The 14,917-nt window shown below is 41.5% G+C and overlaps 1 protein-coding gene across 1 annotated transcript in view; it reads right to left on the bottom strand.

Annotated features, from left to right (window-relative positions):
* Nucleotides 1-505: 505 nt before the first annotated feature.
* ACVR1 (activin A receptor type 1) overlaps nucleotides 506-14,917 on the bottom strand; it is a 139,346-nt gene continuing 124,934 nt past the window's right edge. The window contains exons 9-11 of the mRNA XM_052636250.1: nucleotides 12,673-12,870; nucleotides 2,371-2,501; nucleotides 506-1,640 (exon numbers count right to left, since the gene is read on the bottom strand). Of these exons, the coding sequence (XP_052492210.1) occupies nucleotides 1,506-1,640; nucleotides 2,371-2,501; nucleotides 12,673-12,870 (464 nt within the window). The 3' untranslated portion in view covers nucleotides 506-1,505. The remainder of the gene's footprint in view (nucleotides 1,641-2,370; nucleotides 2,502-12,672; nucleotides 12,871-14,917) is intronic.

The following is a 14,917-nucleotide window of genomic DNA, read 5'->3' as shown; positions in this document are numbered from 1 at the left end:
ACCCCATTGAACACAAGTTTAAAGAGCCAACAACCAACTCTCCCCAAGCAGCAAAGGCAGGTAAGATGCCGAAGACTGCTTTCCCTCACACAGGATCTTTACACTAAACAAAATGCTTTGACCTTCTTTCCACTTACATTCACAAGTCTCTTTCTAAGGAGGCAGGTCAGACAGTTTCCCCAGCTTTGTAGTGGGGGTAACAAACCTAAGAAAAAAATAAAATTGCAGCCCCTCCACCCCACCAAGTTTAAATTTTCTGGTACCAAATTTAAGATGGAGGGCATCCTCCTTAGAACCTTAAAGTTAGTTAATAGACTTTAAATGCAAATTTGACTTACAAATTAGTTTTGTGCTTCTGTTTCCATAAGAAAATGCCTTATAATATGTAGATCTTTTTTTATGTTGAACAAAATTCACTTTGACTTGAAAACATTTTATTTAATTTATACAAATAACTACTAAATACAAAAAGTAGATTAAAACAAAATAGTTATTTTTTTCTGGCAGAGTTTAAATGCACATAATGGATAATTCCGAAGAAAATGCATTTTCCCCACAGCGTTCAGGACTAAAATTCTACTGAAATCTTTGCTTCTAAATCAGTAATATATTCGGTGGTGTCACGTGGGTAATGGCTAAATACGTTCTGCATATGAACTGAAAAAAAAGTTACAGTCTACACACATATAAATGTGAAGCACTTAAAATGTGAATTTAACAGATAATAAAAGAAAATGTCCATTTCAGAGTATAGTGTTAAAAACATTTTGGTAATAAAATCATAAGACCACATAAAAATAAGCTTTAACATATGCATGCAGCAGTTTTGTAAAAACTGCTACCTGCACAAGTAATAAATAATTTGCAAAGTTGTGTATAAACAATTCCTAATGTTCAGCATCATTGTAAACATCAGCACATGTGTAAAATGCAGCAAAGTCTGACATTACATTTTGTTTTGCCAAATTGAATTCCTATTATCCAAAGACAGACCAGTGGAGTACACAGCCAACATTTTGGCAAGTTGGGTCTTTAAAATTAAGAGTAACAGTGCAAGTAAGGAATGCAAAGAATTCCTAGTGCAATAAAGAAGAGAAGCACAGGCAATATTGCTGATTAAAAATTCACCACCTCCTTGAGTTTCCCGTGGGGAGTGTCTAGGAGACCTGTGAAGATATGCAAAGCCACTGTCTTAATGCCCAGATCTCTTTTAGGATTTCTCTGTGTTCCTCCAGTTCCCTACCTTTGCAACATTGTCTGTCCAACGTTAAGTCTCTGCAGTGTGAACAGTTTGTGAAATGCCCAGGTCACAGTCATTGAGCGAGGTTAGGGTGGTTTTGGTGTCTTCCCCAGCACACAGCCGGGTAAGATGTCTGCCTTGTCAAAGCAGCCATTTGGGGAGGGAGACAGATGGATTCTGTTCTGATAACCAGTCAGGCCAGCAATAGGTCCCAGCTGGACAACAACAACAATGTCAGATCTTCCTTCTTGACACCATGAAAATGTCAACAGTCAGTTTTCAATTTGTCTAGGGAATTATCAATTTTGGTCAAAGTCTTTTTGATACGCAGGGCTGTGAGTCTGGCAGATGGATTTTGATACCAGCATTCTTTCATCAGCTTGGCCAGGGAGGTTAATGTCTGAGGAGAGAAAGAACCAACACCACAGTGAATAAGTAGCTGGGCAGATGTTATTTCAACCATTTTGCAGGGCTCTGCAGGCCTTGTGATGTTATTACCATCCTCCTTACACAGTAATCAAAGCCTTGGCCACTGGTAAAGCAGCCACTCTTGAGTGTCTTAATGCTACCATCTGACTTTATCAAGTCAATTACATATGCCAGTCTGGACCCCTTGATGGTTTTATGGGTATTAAAAGCCACAGTACTAACTCAGAGCTAATACTGAAATATGCAAATAGGGTCATTTCTCAATGTCTTAAGATTTGCTACTTACTACTTAACAACAGCAGTTAAGGATTGTCAGCATTAAACAGCCTATGTTTGGAATTTCAGATATGCAGAGACAGAAAAGAATTTAAAAGCATTAATTCAAGTCTCTTGGTTTACAGGTGAAACTGCAGCCCTAGGGCTAGTGGCATAGTAATGACTCTCCCAAATCCTGGATCTGGTCAAGGGCAAAAAATCTTGTGAATGTTGTCATTTGTTATCAAGATTTATACATGTGGCTCTTTCAAGAATGAGACCACTTTGTGAACCTGTTCAACTAGGTCTAAAGCCCTTTTACATAAAATAGGAAGAGAAAGCAACAGACCATATCACTCTACCAGCTGAAACTCTGGTGTGTACAGAGTTGTATACAAATGTATAGACAGTATAGCTCTGAAATGAAGCAAGCATAGTACTCTTACCGGGTCTGAGAACCATCTGTTGGGTATGTTAGGCCTCTGTTGATCCACACAGACTACCTTCCTCATATCTTCAAAACTTGGGTCATTGGGAACCACATCATAGAATGGTGGCTTGTAATCCTCCACAATACCTTCATACATGGACAAGAATTGTGTTGGTTAGCGAAAGAATAGAGGTTTCCAGGGTGTTATTGATGGGCATCACAGGATACAGTGCAGAAAAAAAAGAAAAAAGTACTGATCACCTTCCTCAAACTTCAAAATGATCCTAAAAGCTACAGGTAGGTCTTGAAAATATACATGGAAAACAAAGCAAAGGAAGGAAGCCCTGCAGAGAACTTAGGGGTAAAAACTGTTTAGAAGAAAATATGACCACTACTTAAAGAGAAACTCTTTGATTAAATAGGGTCAAGATACCTAAAGAAGGTACATGAATCTAGTAACTTCAGACCATAAACTGAAATGAAATGCAGTCCAGGAACTAGAGCTAGAGGCAAATAATCCAAAACCATCAGCAAAATACCCCTTTCTGTTATTAGGGAAAAAGTCACTGCTGTAAAATAATCCATCCCCTTTGGAGGATGCAAATAATGTAATATGAAATGCAATTTCCTCCTTCATCCAGTATGTTCTAAGTACCCTCTGTCATTCACAGCTGTCTGTCTGATGGCTCTATTATTTCCTCTTAGATCAAAGACACAAAATAAAATGTGGAGGACAGTCATTGGAAAGGAGAAGAATGGCTAAAAAGAATGAACTCTTCCTCACTCCCAGGCAATTATGAAAGTGGCTAATTTCTGCTCTGGCGTGGTTTTCAATGCCTTAGAAATCTTTTTCCCCAGCAAAATTACATCAGTTCCTTACTCTTTGCAAAGAAAAGTAGTTCCACAAACAGAAAAATTTAAATAATTTGGAATGAGAAAATGGATTCTTTTCTTTATAGAAATAAAACCCAGGAAATCCATTACTTCTCTTCCATCATCAAAGACCTCAACGATGCGGCTAGTGGATTCCCTGGTTTACTGCCCTCTTCCTTCTAACTTCTATTCCTAAATACCTACCAGATCGATTATTGGCACAGACGGGAAGATAACTGTTTTGCAATCTCCTTTTCATTTGTCAAAGAAATTAACAGTAAGAAGCTGTTCTAACAGATCCCATATAAATACAAACCATTTATGGAAAAGATTAGTCATGATAAGGAACATCTGTTAAATACTATAGTTATGTTAAACTTCATAGATTTATTTTTAAAATGGAATGTAGTCTAAATTACATTTTAAAATAATTGATATTTTAAAATCCAACTTACATTGCTTGACTGTGTTTGTAACGTGTACTAGTCAGTGGATTAACACCATTCCTGGCAAACAAACAGTTCAGACTGGGCATAAATCACTGCTTTCAAAAGACAACTTAAGATACTTCATCTCAGAGGCCTTACCTACTACTACTCTTGTCAGGCCCCTAGGAAGCATTCAAACAATATTTTAATTATTTTCAATACACGTATTACTAGGAGACATCACAGAAAATAGAGCTGAACACAGACCTGCAAGATAATTTATACCTTTATAAGGGCCACATGAATTTGTAAGAAACAGCAGGATTGTGCCTGCTTTATCATTCTTTAAAAATCTAGCATGATAGCCATTTGGGAGTAATTTGCCTCGCCAGCTTGGGAAGGGTTATGCAACTATGAAGTTGAATTTTTATGTAAATACAAAAGTACAGTTAGATTTTTTAAACAGAATTTGGGAATACTCAACAGTAAATTTCACTATACAAAGATGAAGTTTTCTTTTGGGTTTATAGTTAATTTTAACTGCCATTTTTAATAAAAGGAATCAAGTTTAAAGAGATCATTTAATTCATTATGTCTGGGACTTAGTCACACCTCTTGTCAACCATTGGACAAACGGTTGACTCTCTCCATCTAAATGTTGATCATGCTTCCCCAGAATAAAATAAGTCTGGGATTAAACTCCACCATCATCTGGAACTCCCTCTGGTCAAGGAAAGCAATTATTTCAAAGTATATTACATACCAACCATGTTTGGCACATCATACTAAACACTGAGGATGATAAAAGTATAAGACATGCTCTCAGTTTCCAAGGAACTCTAGTGGAAGATGAGGACAAGCCCCTCTCTTTTTTTGCTTAGATAATGGAAATCTTGTTAAAAAAAAAATTGTATTTTACCCCTTTATATATCTTGAAAGGCAAGGATAGATAGTCCAAGTTTTACTTGCTAGTTTCCAAATTGGCTCAAAAACCACTTTAATCCCTTAAACTGTGTGATCCAGAGGCTGTCCTTTGCACTTCAGTTCAGTTCAGTCGCTCAGTCGTGTCCGACGCTTTGCGACCGCATGAATCACAGCACGCCTGGCCTCCCTGTCCATCACCAACTCCCAGAGTTCACTCAGATTCACGTCCATCAAGTCAGTGATGCCATCCAGCCATCTCACCCTCTGTCGTCCCCTTCTCCTCCTGCCCCCAATCCCTCCCAGCATCAGAGTCCTTTCCAATGAGTCCACTCTTCGCATGAGGTGGCCAAAGTACTGGAGTTTCAGCTTTAGCATCATTCCTTCCAAAGAAATCCCAGGACTGATCTCTTTTAGGATGGACTGGTTGGACTGTCTAAGGATATACAAATAAAGATGTGATGCTGGTGATGAAAATAATGGGAAAAGAAGATATGAAAAGAATACAAACTAGGAGTAGGGAGAAGAGGTGGGGGACACGGTGCTCAGGGCGTTTTAGAGAATTAAACCACACCACTTGTGTGGTGTAAGTACCAGACATAAACCTGGTGCCATGGAAACATAAAAAACTTTCTGGGAGCCAGGACTTGAGGGAACCGAGAGATGAGCTGTCGAGAAAGACTATGGGACAAGAACACACCAAGGTGGGGGGGCACTCCAGGCCGGCAGAGCACAGGAGGGGATATGGAACAAAGACAAGGGGTTTCCAATGATCCTTCCATGTTGGAGAGGGGCAGGGACGTTCCCTTGGCTGATACGGGTACACATGTGGTGGGGAGGGTGAGAGGTCAAGGTTAGGCTGTGAAGTGACTCATGTCGAGGCAGGAAGTTACTTACAACTATTCCTCTTCTGCCAGAAAACAAGTGGACTTCCAGTCCTTTTACAGTAGCACCCAATAAGCAACTGCCAAATCGTGAGCCAGCGAAGAGAACAGCGTGCACTCAGCAAAAGGGACTAAAAATACAAAGTACTTCAAGTGCCAAAGGAGTGGTACAGCAACAAAGGATCCAGGAGCACAGCCAGAGAGGAGCTCTTCAAGGTGGTCAAGGAGGGACAAAGCCTGCCAGGCCTTGCTTTTTCACCTTGGGTTGGGGGGGCGGGGGGGGGGGGGTGAAACTTCAAGAGCCATGGAAAGAATCAGAGAAATTATCCATAACCTCTTCCCCCACAACTTTGGACATGTGTATCTGATTTATGCAATTAGTTTTATTCCTGGACATATGTCTAAGTGATATCTTTTTCTGGGGCAAATATACCAACAATATCCCTGGCATTAATTCACTGCATGGTTGTAAGTAGAAGCCTTTATTGCCAGGCCTTAGTTCTAACACCTGTAAAGGACACATCACGATCTCAAGAAAGCCCTGGACAGGGCTTCAAACCACATCAAACACCAGAGAGGTCTTTCTGAAAATGCAAGTATCCAGAAACAGGGCCTTCCTTGTGATCCTCCATACTCAAACCATTTGGCTTTCGAAGTTTTGGGGATTTTTTCAATTGCAGATAAGGGTTTGTAGATTTAGCTATAATCTGAACAATCTGAAGGTGAGGCAAAGATGCATGCATGGAGCTGCTGGACGGCACAGGGAGCTGAGGGCAGTGTTCTGTGGTGTCCTAGAGAGGTGGGATGGGGAGTGGGAGAGGGGCAGAGGGGATATATGTATGCATATGGCTGGCTCACTTCATGGTATAGCAGCAACTAACACAGTGCTGTACAGCAATTATACTCCAATATCCAATAATTAAAAGAAAAAAATAATACATCCATGCAATGTTATAGTCAGGTAGATCACAGCCTTCTTTTCCTTCAGAAGAAACTGAGGACCACTCAGGGAAAATGTACTTGTCTAAGCACACTGCTAATTAATGACAAACCAGAATCCATTTCACTGTTTGTATTCTATATCTCTTCCCAACAAGCCCCAAAGGGGACAGTGCGTACATCGCATCACAGCAGTGGGCTCACTCTCCCCACTGCCTCACAACTTGGGTGGACACATCCCAGTGACAGGTGAGGGAAGCAGAATCCCCAGCACCTACATACTTACAGAGTGCTACCATTAACAGTTAATGCCTACAGGGATTATAAAGCCCTTCAGAAATCAGAACATTACAACTAAAGCCATTTTACATTGAATCAGAGTGCTTTATGGTTGGCTGCTGAGAAATCTCTACGTTAATACAGTGTTTCCTTCAAGGATGACCTGTAAGAAAACAGTTCACAGACAAAATGTTTTTTCATCTTAATTAAATAACTGTATATGCATTTTGAACATTATCTTCCATTTAATGCCATGGGATACTGGCTTTCCCACTTCTGGCAGTAACATTCATTTCCTTTTAAGAAGAAATGTTTGAAAAATTTCAAACAATTAAGAAAATAATGGTCCAAGTGGCACTTGGATAGGAAAAAGATCATAAAGGTGGTACATGGATGAAAGAATCTTGGGAAGCACTGTTTTCAGAGACGCATTTTTTCATGGTAGGAACAAGATTCAAAACATGTATCTATTTTGCCTGGTGATCCAGTGGCCAAGACTCTGTGCTCCCAACGCAAGGGGCCAGGGTTCAATCCCTGGTCAGAAACTAGATCTCACATGCCACAGCTAAGACGCAGCTCAGCCAAACAAATATGTTTTAAAAAATAAATGAAAAATGTTACTTGTCTTAAAAAAAAATCTACTTGTGTTACTTTGCTTAACACGCCTCTCAGGAGGGATTCAAACACAGTTTTCACGCCACGGCCCACATAAAAAACAAGGGACAGGCAAATGGATGGCACTCTCACAGCCAAGGCGGTGACAGCCGAGGGGCTCCAGTCCCAGTCCCGCTTGACCCTGCCTCACTGCCAGAGATTTCAGAGTCACACCTGTAAGCCAACAGGGCGCACCTGCTGGGAAGCCGTCTTTCTCCCCAAGGGAGGTGCCCTTCCTGAAACAGGAGCACAGTTGGAAGGACAGCTCTGTTCTCTGCTAAGTAAAGTACACGTCTGGCAGCGATGACCTCATCCCACCACCCCAACTCCAGTTCATGGGCCTGCGGAACCATGTACATCAAAGTCAAGACTAAATGCATCATCTGAAATCTGTAAAAAAGTCATTTCCGCTACTGGGATTCCCAGCAAAGAAATAGCGCCACAGCAGAGAAGGCTGCCCCATCGAGCCCTACTAAAAATACTGATTAACGTTACAGCTGTCAGAGGAGATGTCAAAGGGCCTAAGAGAGATGCGCGGCTATGTTCTGAGTTAAGCTATGACCAGACACCTTACATCTCACATACCTCAACCTAGAGGGAGATGCTCCACTAGAGATCCAAGCATTTGCTGGCTGTGGAGGCCTTACAAGAGGAATGCATCATTCACTTGATGCCGGGGCTGTTAGAAGGTTGGCATCACAGAGGTGTGCCTTGGTGGAGGGCTGCTCTGAAAGGTGTGTCGAGGAAGAGAGACTGGTAAGCAGCAAATTTCACCCAGTAAAGTTCTGCTCGCCTCTCGTTATTCTGTCGTGAGGTCAACTGACTGCCCTCCTCTGGTCTAGACCTTTAACTCAAGGCCATAAAGTTCCAGGAATCAAGGAAAAAAATCCTTCCTTCCTACTCCACCTCCATATTCCTGCCCCAAACCCACACTTAAAGCCTCAGACAAACCTGAAAGAAATCACTTGAATACTTAAAAAGTTCTCTGTTTCTCCCCTTTGTTCAAGCCTTAATAGACACTGAAGTAGTGAAATAAAATCATGAAACACGCTGGATGTTAAGTTGCTGACGAAAATCGAGTCATGGTTTCTGTACACAAGCCCACTGTGCTTAGGAACTGGATGCACACATGGCTCCTTGGCAAGCCCAAGGGCTCACAGAAGCGGTTTTCCAAAGTATGTGTGCCAAACACAAGCTTATTCTAACAAGTATTTCCTAGTCCACACCCCATTAAGAGATGTAGCTTGGCCAGCAGGGTATTTTCAAGAAGATACAAATGCTTTTTGACACACTGGATTCCATCACAAAGTAAAGCCAGTCACAGGGCAACAAAAGCGTGTCTGCAGAACCCTCCTGTGGGCAGAGAAGAGGAGAAACGCGAGGGGTATAACAGAGGCTCATGCTGCTGGGATGACGCTACAGTCAAAGGTGTGCCAAAGGAGGGACAATGAAGATCGTTTCAGTTTTTAAAGCCAAAAGCAGAAGATGACCACAGTATTAGAGCAACACAGCTCTGCTGTTTCTACATACAGGGTTCTAAACACTGAAGCTGAGGCTTCAGAGAAAGGACTTCTGATCCCAGGAAGGAACGGCTGCAGGATGCCTGGCTGGGGCTACTAGAGGTATTTTGATCCCCATTTTAGCCCCAAAGCTAAATGGCGCAAGTGAAGAGCTGTGATGCACCCACTTACCTGTGGTGTCCACATGTCAAGTTCTGTCTCCATGTCACACTGAATCCAGGTAACGAGAAAGTAGTGTGTCTGCATAACTGTATATTAAAGGAAGAAAGGAAGAGTACTGCCCGAGAAGTAGCAAAACTCCAGAAAGAAAGGCCACGCCCTAGCTACAAGACCAAAAGGAGAAAGGGACCCTTCTTTGGCTTGGAAGAGAGAGCAAGTTTCACGTATCAGAACACAAACCAAGAAATCCTGCTTACACAGGCTCTATCAGCATCCTAGGGACAGTCTTTATTTCCTGGCCTGATTAAGACTGATAGAATATGTTCCAGTTTTACCTGGGATCTCAAGAGTACAGTCGCTGACTACAGCACAGCATCACCTGGGGCCCTGTTAGAAAACAAAATCCTGGGTCCAGCCCCAGACCTATTAATCAGAGACTCGGCGGGGTGGGCGGGGGAAGGGCGTTCAGTAGTCTGTGTTTCTAGGTGATCCTACTGCACACTTTGCAGCTTAAGCACTAGTGATCCAAGCAAAACCCTGCCTTAGATCCGCATAGAACGTTCACCCAGAAATGGTGAGAAAATGGTTTTCCTTCTGACCAATTCCAAATTCAGTATCAAACTAAACACAAACAGTAAATTCCAAAAGATCCTACTGAGATAATTTCAGATGCGAAAACGGACTGAACTCTCATTTCCTGTACAGACACAGCATGAAGTTTATTATTAGTAGCAAAGAAATGTAAAGTTCCCATGAAAATATAAAATGCAACATATTTTTATACTCATGGTTCACTTGAGGATCGCATTGCTCCAAGAGAACTATCTGGTCATCAATTTTTACAATAGACTCAGGAACTCAAAGGACGCATAATGATAATGACCTTCCTAAGATAAGATATTCATATATTTAAACGAGGTACATTTAATATGCAATAATTTCAAAAATATATATCCTTTTAATGTCAGTTCTTAAAGCTAGTAAGAAAGTGAAATAGGTACATCACACCCTGGGGTGAGCGGGATATTGTAAATTAGAACAACTCTTATGGAAAGCAATTTGGCAATATGTGTCAAGCCATAAAAACATCCATATTCTTTGACCTAATAGGTCTACTTTGTTTCAAATTAAGAATAATTCCCTAAATGAAAAAGTTATATGAACAAAGACATCTACTATTGGCCCACATGGAGGAGACAGGATATCTAACAATATGGAAGCAGTTAAATTCATGAACTGACCATTAATATGACCAAAAATGAAAACAGATTAACACTAAAAAACCACAAATGAAGAAGATACAAATTATATCTAAGAATTACAGAATTACAACTAAGTAAAATATATAATATATACATGCTTGCACAAAGAAGGCGGCGAAAGAAACATGAACGTTGGAAGGCAAAGGCAAATCCTACTCATTTTTCTGTTTGGGGATAATACTACTACTCAATATGAATAGATTATCTGCAGGCAGCCTTGAACACTCGCAATTTTGAGTTTGGATAAACTAATTTCTGTCTTTGTGCATGTACATATTCATGGGAGAAGGGAAACTCAAGAAAAGAGGAAAATACCAAATTAGTCATTGTCAAGGGACAGTGGCTGATTTAAAATGAGACTTACCGCCCCCTAAAAATCAAACCACAGAACAGGAGCTCAACCCACAAAATTTTAGGAAACAGAGAACAATCTAAACCATGATGTAAGTAGGAGATCAGTAAATCAGAAAACATCCAAAATAGTCTCTCTCCCTCTACCCTTCACGATTTTCAGAAATAATGTTAGAAGATAGACTGAGAAAACTATTTGTTGAGCTACATTTTAAACCAATGACTCTAATTTCCAACTGACTCCTATTAATCACAGCTGATCTTCAAAAGCCATTTGGGTTTAAGCCTGTGACACAGGGAACGAATTTGCAACACGAGTTCTTACAAAGCCCAAGTCCGGAGTTTCTGCCAAGTTCGGCTTTCATCCACAGGCTGGCCTGGCACAGCTCCAGCACCCACAGCTGGATTGCTACCATCCTGGCCTTGGAACATTAACTTCCTCTTCATCTGGGGCAAGTTTCCCATCACACGGTTTATTATGACACCAATCCTTTTCTAACGTGTTTAAGATAAACTAATTATAATTTGATTTTCAGTTCTAAGCCTCTCAAGAATTATTAGGGAGGGGCATGGGGGAAATGAAGTTGCTGTGCAATTTCAGGCAAAGTTCAGACAGAACTTTATAAATCAGCAAAACAATCACTCTGTTGCAAACAATTCTCAAGGCGCTTGAATGGCACAAAACACAAGTCAGTAGCTCCCAACAATTGAGAAACAGTTACCAAGAAAATGTTCATGACTCCATCCAAAAAAAAAAAAAAAACTTTAAAAGAACTGTCAGGTTACAATATTTGTGTGTTTATGTTTAATGTGAAACAAGGGCTTTGATACCCTTAGAGAGTTTGTTAAACTCTGCTTGGGGGTGGGGCGGAGGAGGGAATGCTACCCCAAAGGCTTGCCAATTTAAATTATTACACACTAAAACTATGTTACCCCAATTCCACTTCTCTCACAGAACCTCCTATTCTCTGGCTGTGTTATTCTCAAAAATTATGGTTGCCCCAAGAATTCCAATCATTGTAAGAAAGTATCAGTGGAAGGTGAGATGGAGCTTGTGTTAGCGACTCCACGCATTCTCTAACACTTTAAATCTAGGATCCTAGTGGGTCCCAGGAAGGCAGAGCATCTCCTGAAAATGAGTATCGGTTTAAACATATAGCATTTTCTTCTGCTTTCCAAGAACAATTTCCAGATGTGTCCTCTGTGAAGTAAGACTTCCAATTGTGAAGGTGTGAAGAGGTCAATTTAGTGGATTTGAGAGATGCTGCTCTGATACCACTTTGTGGGTAGATGAGACACATGTTGTACTTGACTGAGAATAGGTATTGCCTCCAGAATGCAGTAAACTTAAAGTTCAACAGTGCATTTTTGGTGTTTTTGGCTAATAAGAAAGATGGAGGTGAAAGGTTATGGTAGGGAATATAGGTTAAGAATTATCGACAAATATGTGCTTCCCTAGCAGATAAGGCAACACCACCATTTCATGAAACTTCCTTATACGAGGACCAGGATGAGCCTCCTATTCAGAGCTTCCTGAATGTAAACTTCACTTCCTCAGCAAGTGCAGCCTGCTTCTTACAAAGGAGTGAATTCCTGGTGTGCAATCTGAGCCTCTTCTCAATAATCCAAGCTTGAGAAGGAAACTTATCTAAAAGAGCAGGATTCAGCCTTAGATTTACTTGAGCATTCTCCTCATGATAAACGTCACTTGGGAAAAGAGCAAAGGAGGAGGAAGGGTGGGAGAAAGACAGAATCATGAGGATGGAGGAACGAAGGAAAGTACAGACTGAAGGAAAAATACCAACAATCAAGGAATACGTAGTCTTTTGCAGAAATACTTTTTCTACCACCATCTCCTTTTATGCAGTTAAAGCAGACTGCCCTTATGCGCCTTCCACCGACCAGCCATGAATCAAATATAAATGCCGACAGCTTCACAGATATGATTCATGGAACAATGTGGACTTAAATATTCCCTCTGCCCTTTTAAAGGTAGCAGGATCAAGAGGACTCAGACAAGGACAACATTATATGAGCTAGTTACCTACCATTGCTCACCATCCGCCTGGCCACCTCCCACAAGACAAGTCCAAAGGCCCAAATGTCGACTCTCTTGTAAGAATCAAAACAATCCACCTGGATAGTTTCATCGAGAACTTCAGGGGCCATGTAGCGTTTGGTGCCCACACGGGGGTTGTTCCCCACATCGAGCTGATTGGTGCTCTGGGAATGCATGACTGCCAGGCCTAAAAGGAAGGAGACAAACAGTGTCAACCCTTTCTCACAGAGGGTTGCTGAAGGTTTTCAACCCAACCCGGTCAACAGCGCCCTCTTGTGGCATCCAAGGTGACTGCCACATTTCCCACCCCCCACCACCCCTAGTCATCCCTGGAGTGCTGCTGTGATGACTTAGGTTGAGAGCGGGAAATAGAGCTGATGCCAGAAACATCCTGGGTGTATTAAATTAATATAGGAACCTCAGAGACAAAAAGGTTTGAGTAGATAATACACCAAACCAACATGAAGCTGGTGTTCAAAATCCACAAGAAAACAGACTCACTTGTTAAATGGGAGCCTCAAAAGAAGCTCTCAGCTCCAGCACAGCTCCCACTGGTCTCCAAACAAACTTCAAACCATTTGAAGAAGCGACTTTGAGGTAAGTTATCACTACATAAAGAGGCGACTGCTCCGGGCCCTGCTCTGTCCCTAAAAAAGGACCACTCATCGGAACAGTTGTTGTTTAGTCGCTCATTCATGTCGACTCTTTACAACCCCATGGACTGTACCTTGCCAGGCTCCTCTGCCCATGGGATATTCCAGGCAAGAGTACTGGAGTGGGTTGCCATTTCCTTCTCCAGGGGATCTTCCCAACCCAGGGATCGAACCCACGTCTCCTGAATTGACGGGTGGGTTCTTTACTACTGAGCCACCAGGAAAGCTCCATCTGAACAGTAACCTGGGCCAAACCCACAGGCTTTTATCTCAACAGCCACATGTACCGAGAACAATAAGCTGACCCCAGATTCAAAGCACAGCTCTTATGTTAAATGGTTTTGAAGCACTTTCTTAAGCCATGACTCATTTCAGAATTAATCAGCCAACTAAAGAGACCCACATTCCTCACAGACCAAGGGACAGATACAGGCATGGTTTATTTGAGAATGGAATTTTTGATGCATAGGCAGACCAACTGAAGATGATCTTGTCTCTGACACTGAGAATAATGAAAATTGCCAGAGTGGAGTTAGCAGGCTGTGTAAACCTTTGTATCCCAGTGGGGATCCCTCAGGTCATCTGTGGAGGATGCTTCTCCCCCGAGTCCGTGGCTCTGAATGGGTGGGATGACGACTCCATATAAAGCCAGGAGATAGCATGCATGTCATCTCAGCCTTAATAATTACCAGAGACACTGGCAACTGGTTCCTCTTTCCCTTAATTTTATAATCAATCCTAAGATTCCATAGCTATTATGAACATTTCCCAAATCATATATGCCCCTCCATCATTTCCAGAACCAAATAGTCAAGATAACAGAATACAAAACAAGCGCAGTTTAAATAGGCATAGAGATGCTAGCTGTGGTGGTTTAAAAATATACCCATGAGTGTTTTGAAACTTCTCCCTTAAAGAGGGGAAACTCAATTTCTTATGCCTTGAGCATGGGCTGGACCATCAAATACAACATGGCAGAAAAGTGTGTGTTATTTTCAAGATTAGGACATAGAAGACATATGTTTCCCTGTTTGCTCTCTGGGGTCATTCATAGTGTTGGAGGACACTCCAGCAGCCCAGTGAACAGGACCATGTGATAAGGAGTCGAGCATGTCATGTGAGTGAGCCACCCTGGAGGTTCCTCCAGCCCCAAGCAAGCCTTCAGATGCCTGCAGCCCTGACTGACGGCATGACTGTTACCCCTCTAAGACCCTGAGCCAGAACCACAGACTTGAGTTGAGCTTGACTGTTACCCCTCTAAGATCAGGAGCCAGAACCATAGACTCGAGTTGTTCTGAGACTGCTGACTTGACTGGGTGAGATAATAAATTTGTGTTCTTCTAAGCTGCTAAGTTTTAGAGGTAATTTGTTTCCCAATAATCAGTAATTACACTAACTAAACGAGACAAACCAACCAAATGAAATGTGCCTCAATTCCTATTTCAAAAACCTGGAAAAACTTGAAAATGGATACAGTAAATGATATTAAAGAATAATCAGTAACTTTTAGGTGTGATAAAGTATGATTATGCAAGGGAAGTATTTCTAAGGGGTTCATTTTGAAGCATTTAGGAGTAAAGA

Source organism: Budorcas taxicolor, chromosome 2, assembly GCF_023091745.1.
Source record: "Budorcas taxicolor isolate Tak-1 chromosome 2, Takin1.1, whole genome shotgun sequence".
NCBI classification, from domain to species: Eukaryota; Metazoa; Chordata; class Mammalia; order Artiodactyla; family Bovidae; genus Budorcas; species Budorcas taxicolor.
Note: the sequence above shows the minus strand (reverse complement) of the source record. Positions and strands in the feature narration are given on the sequence as shown.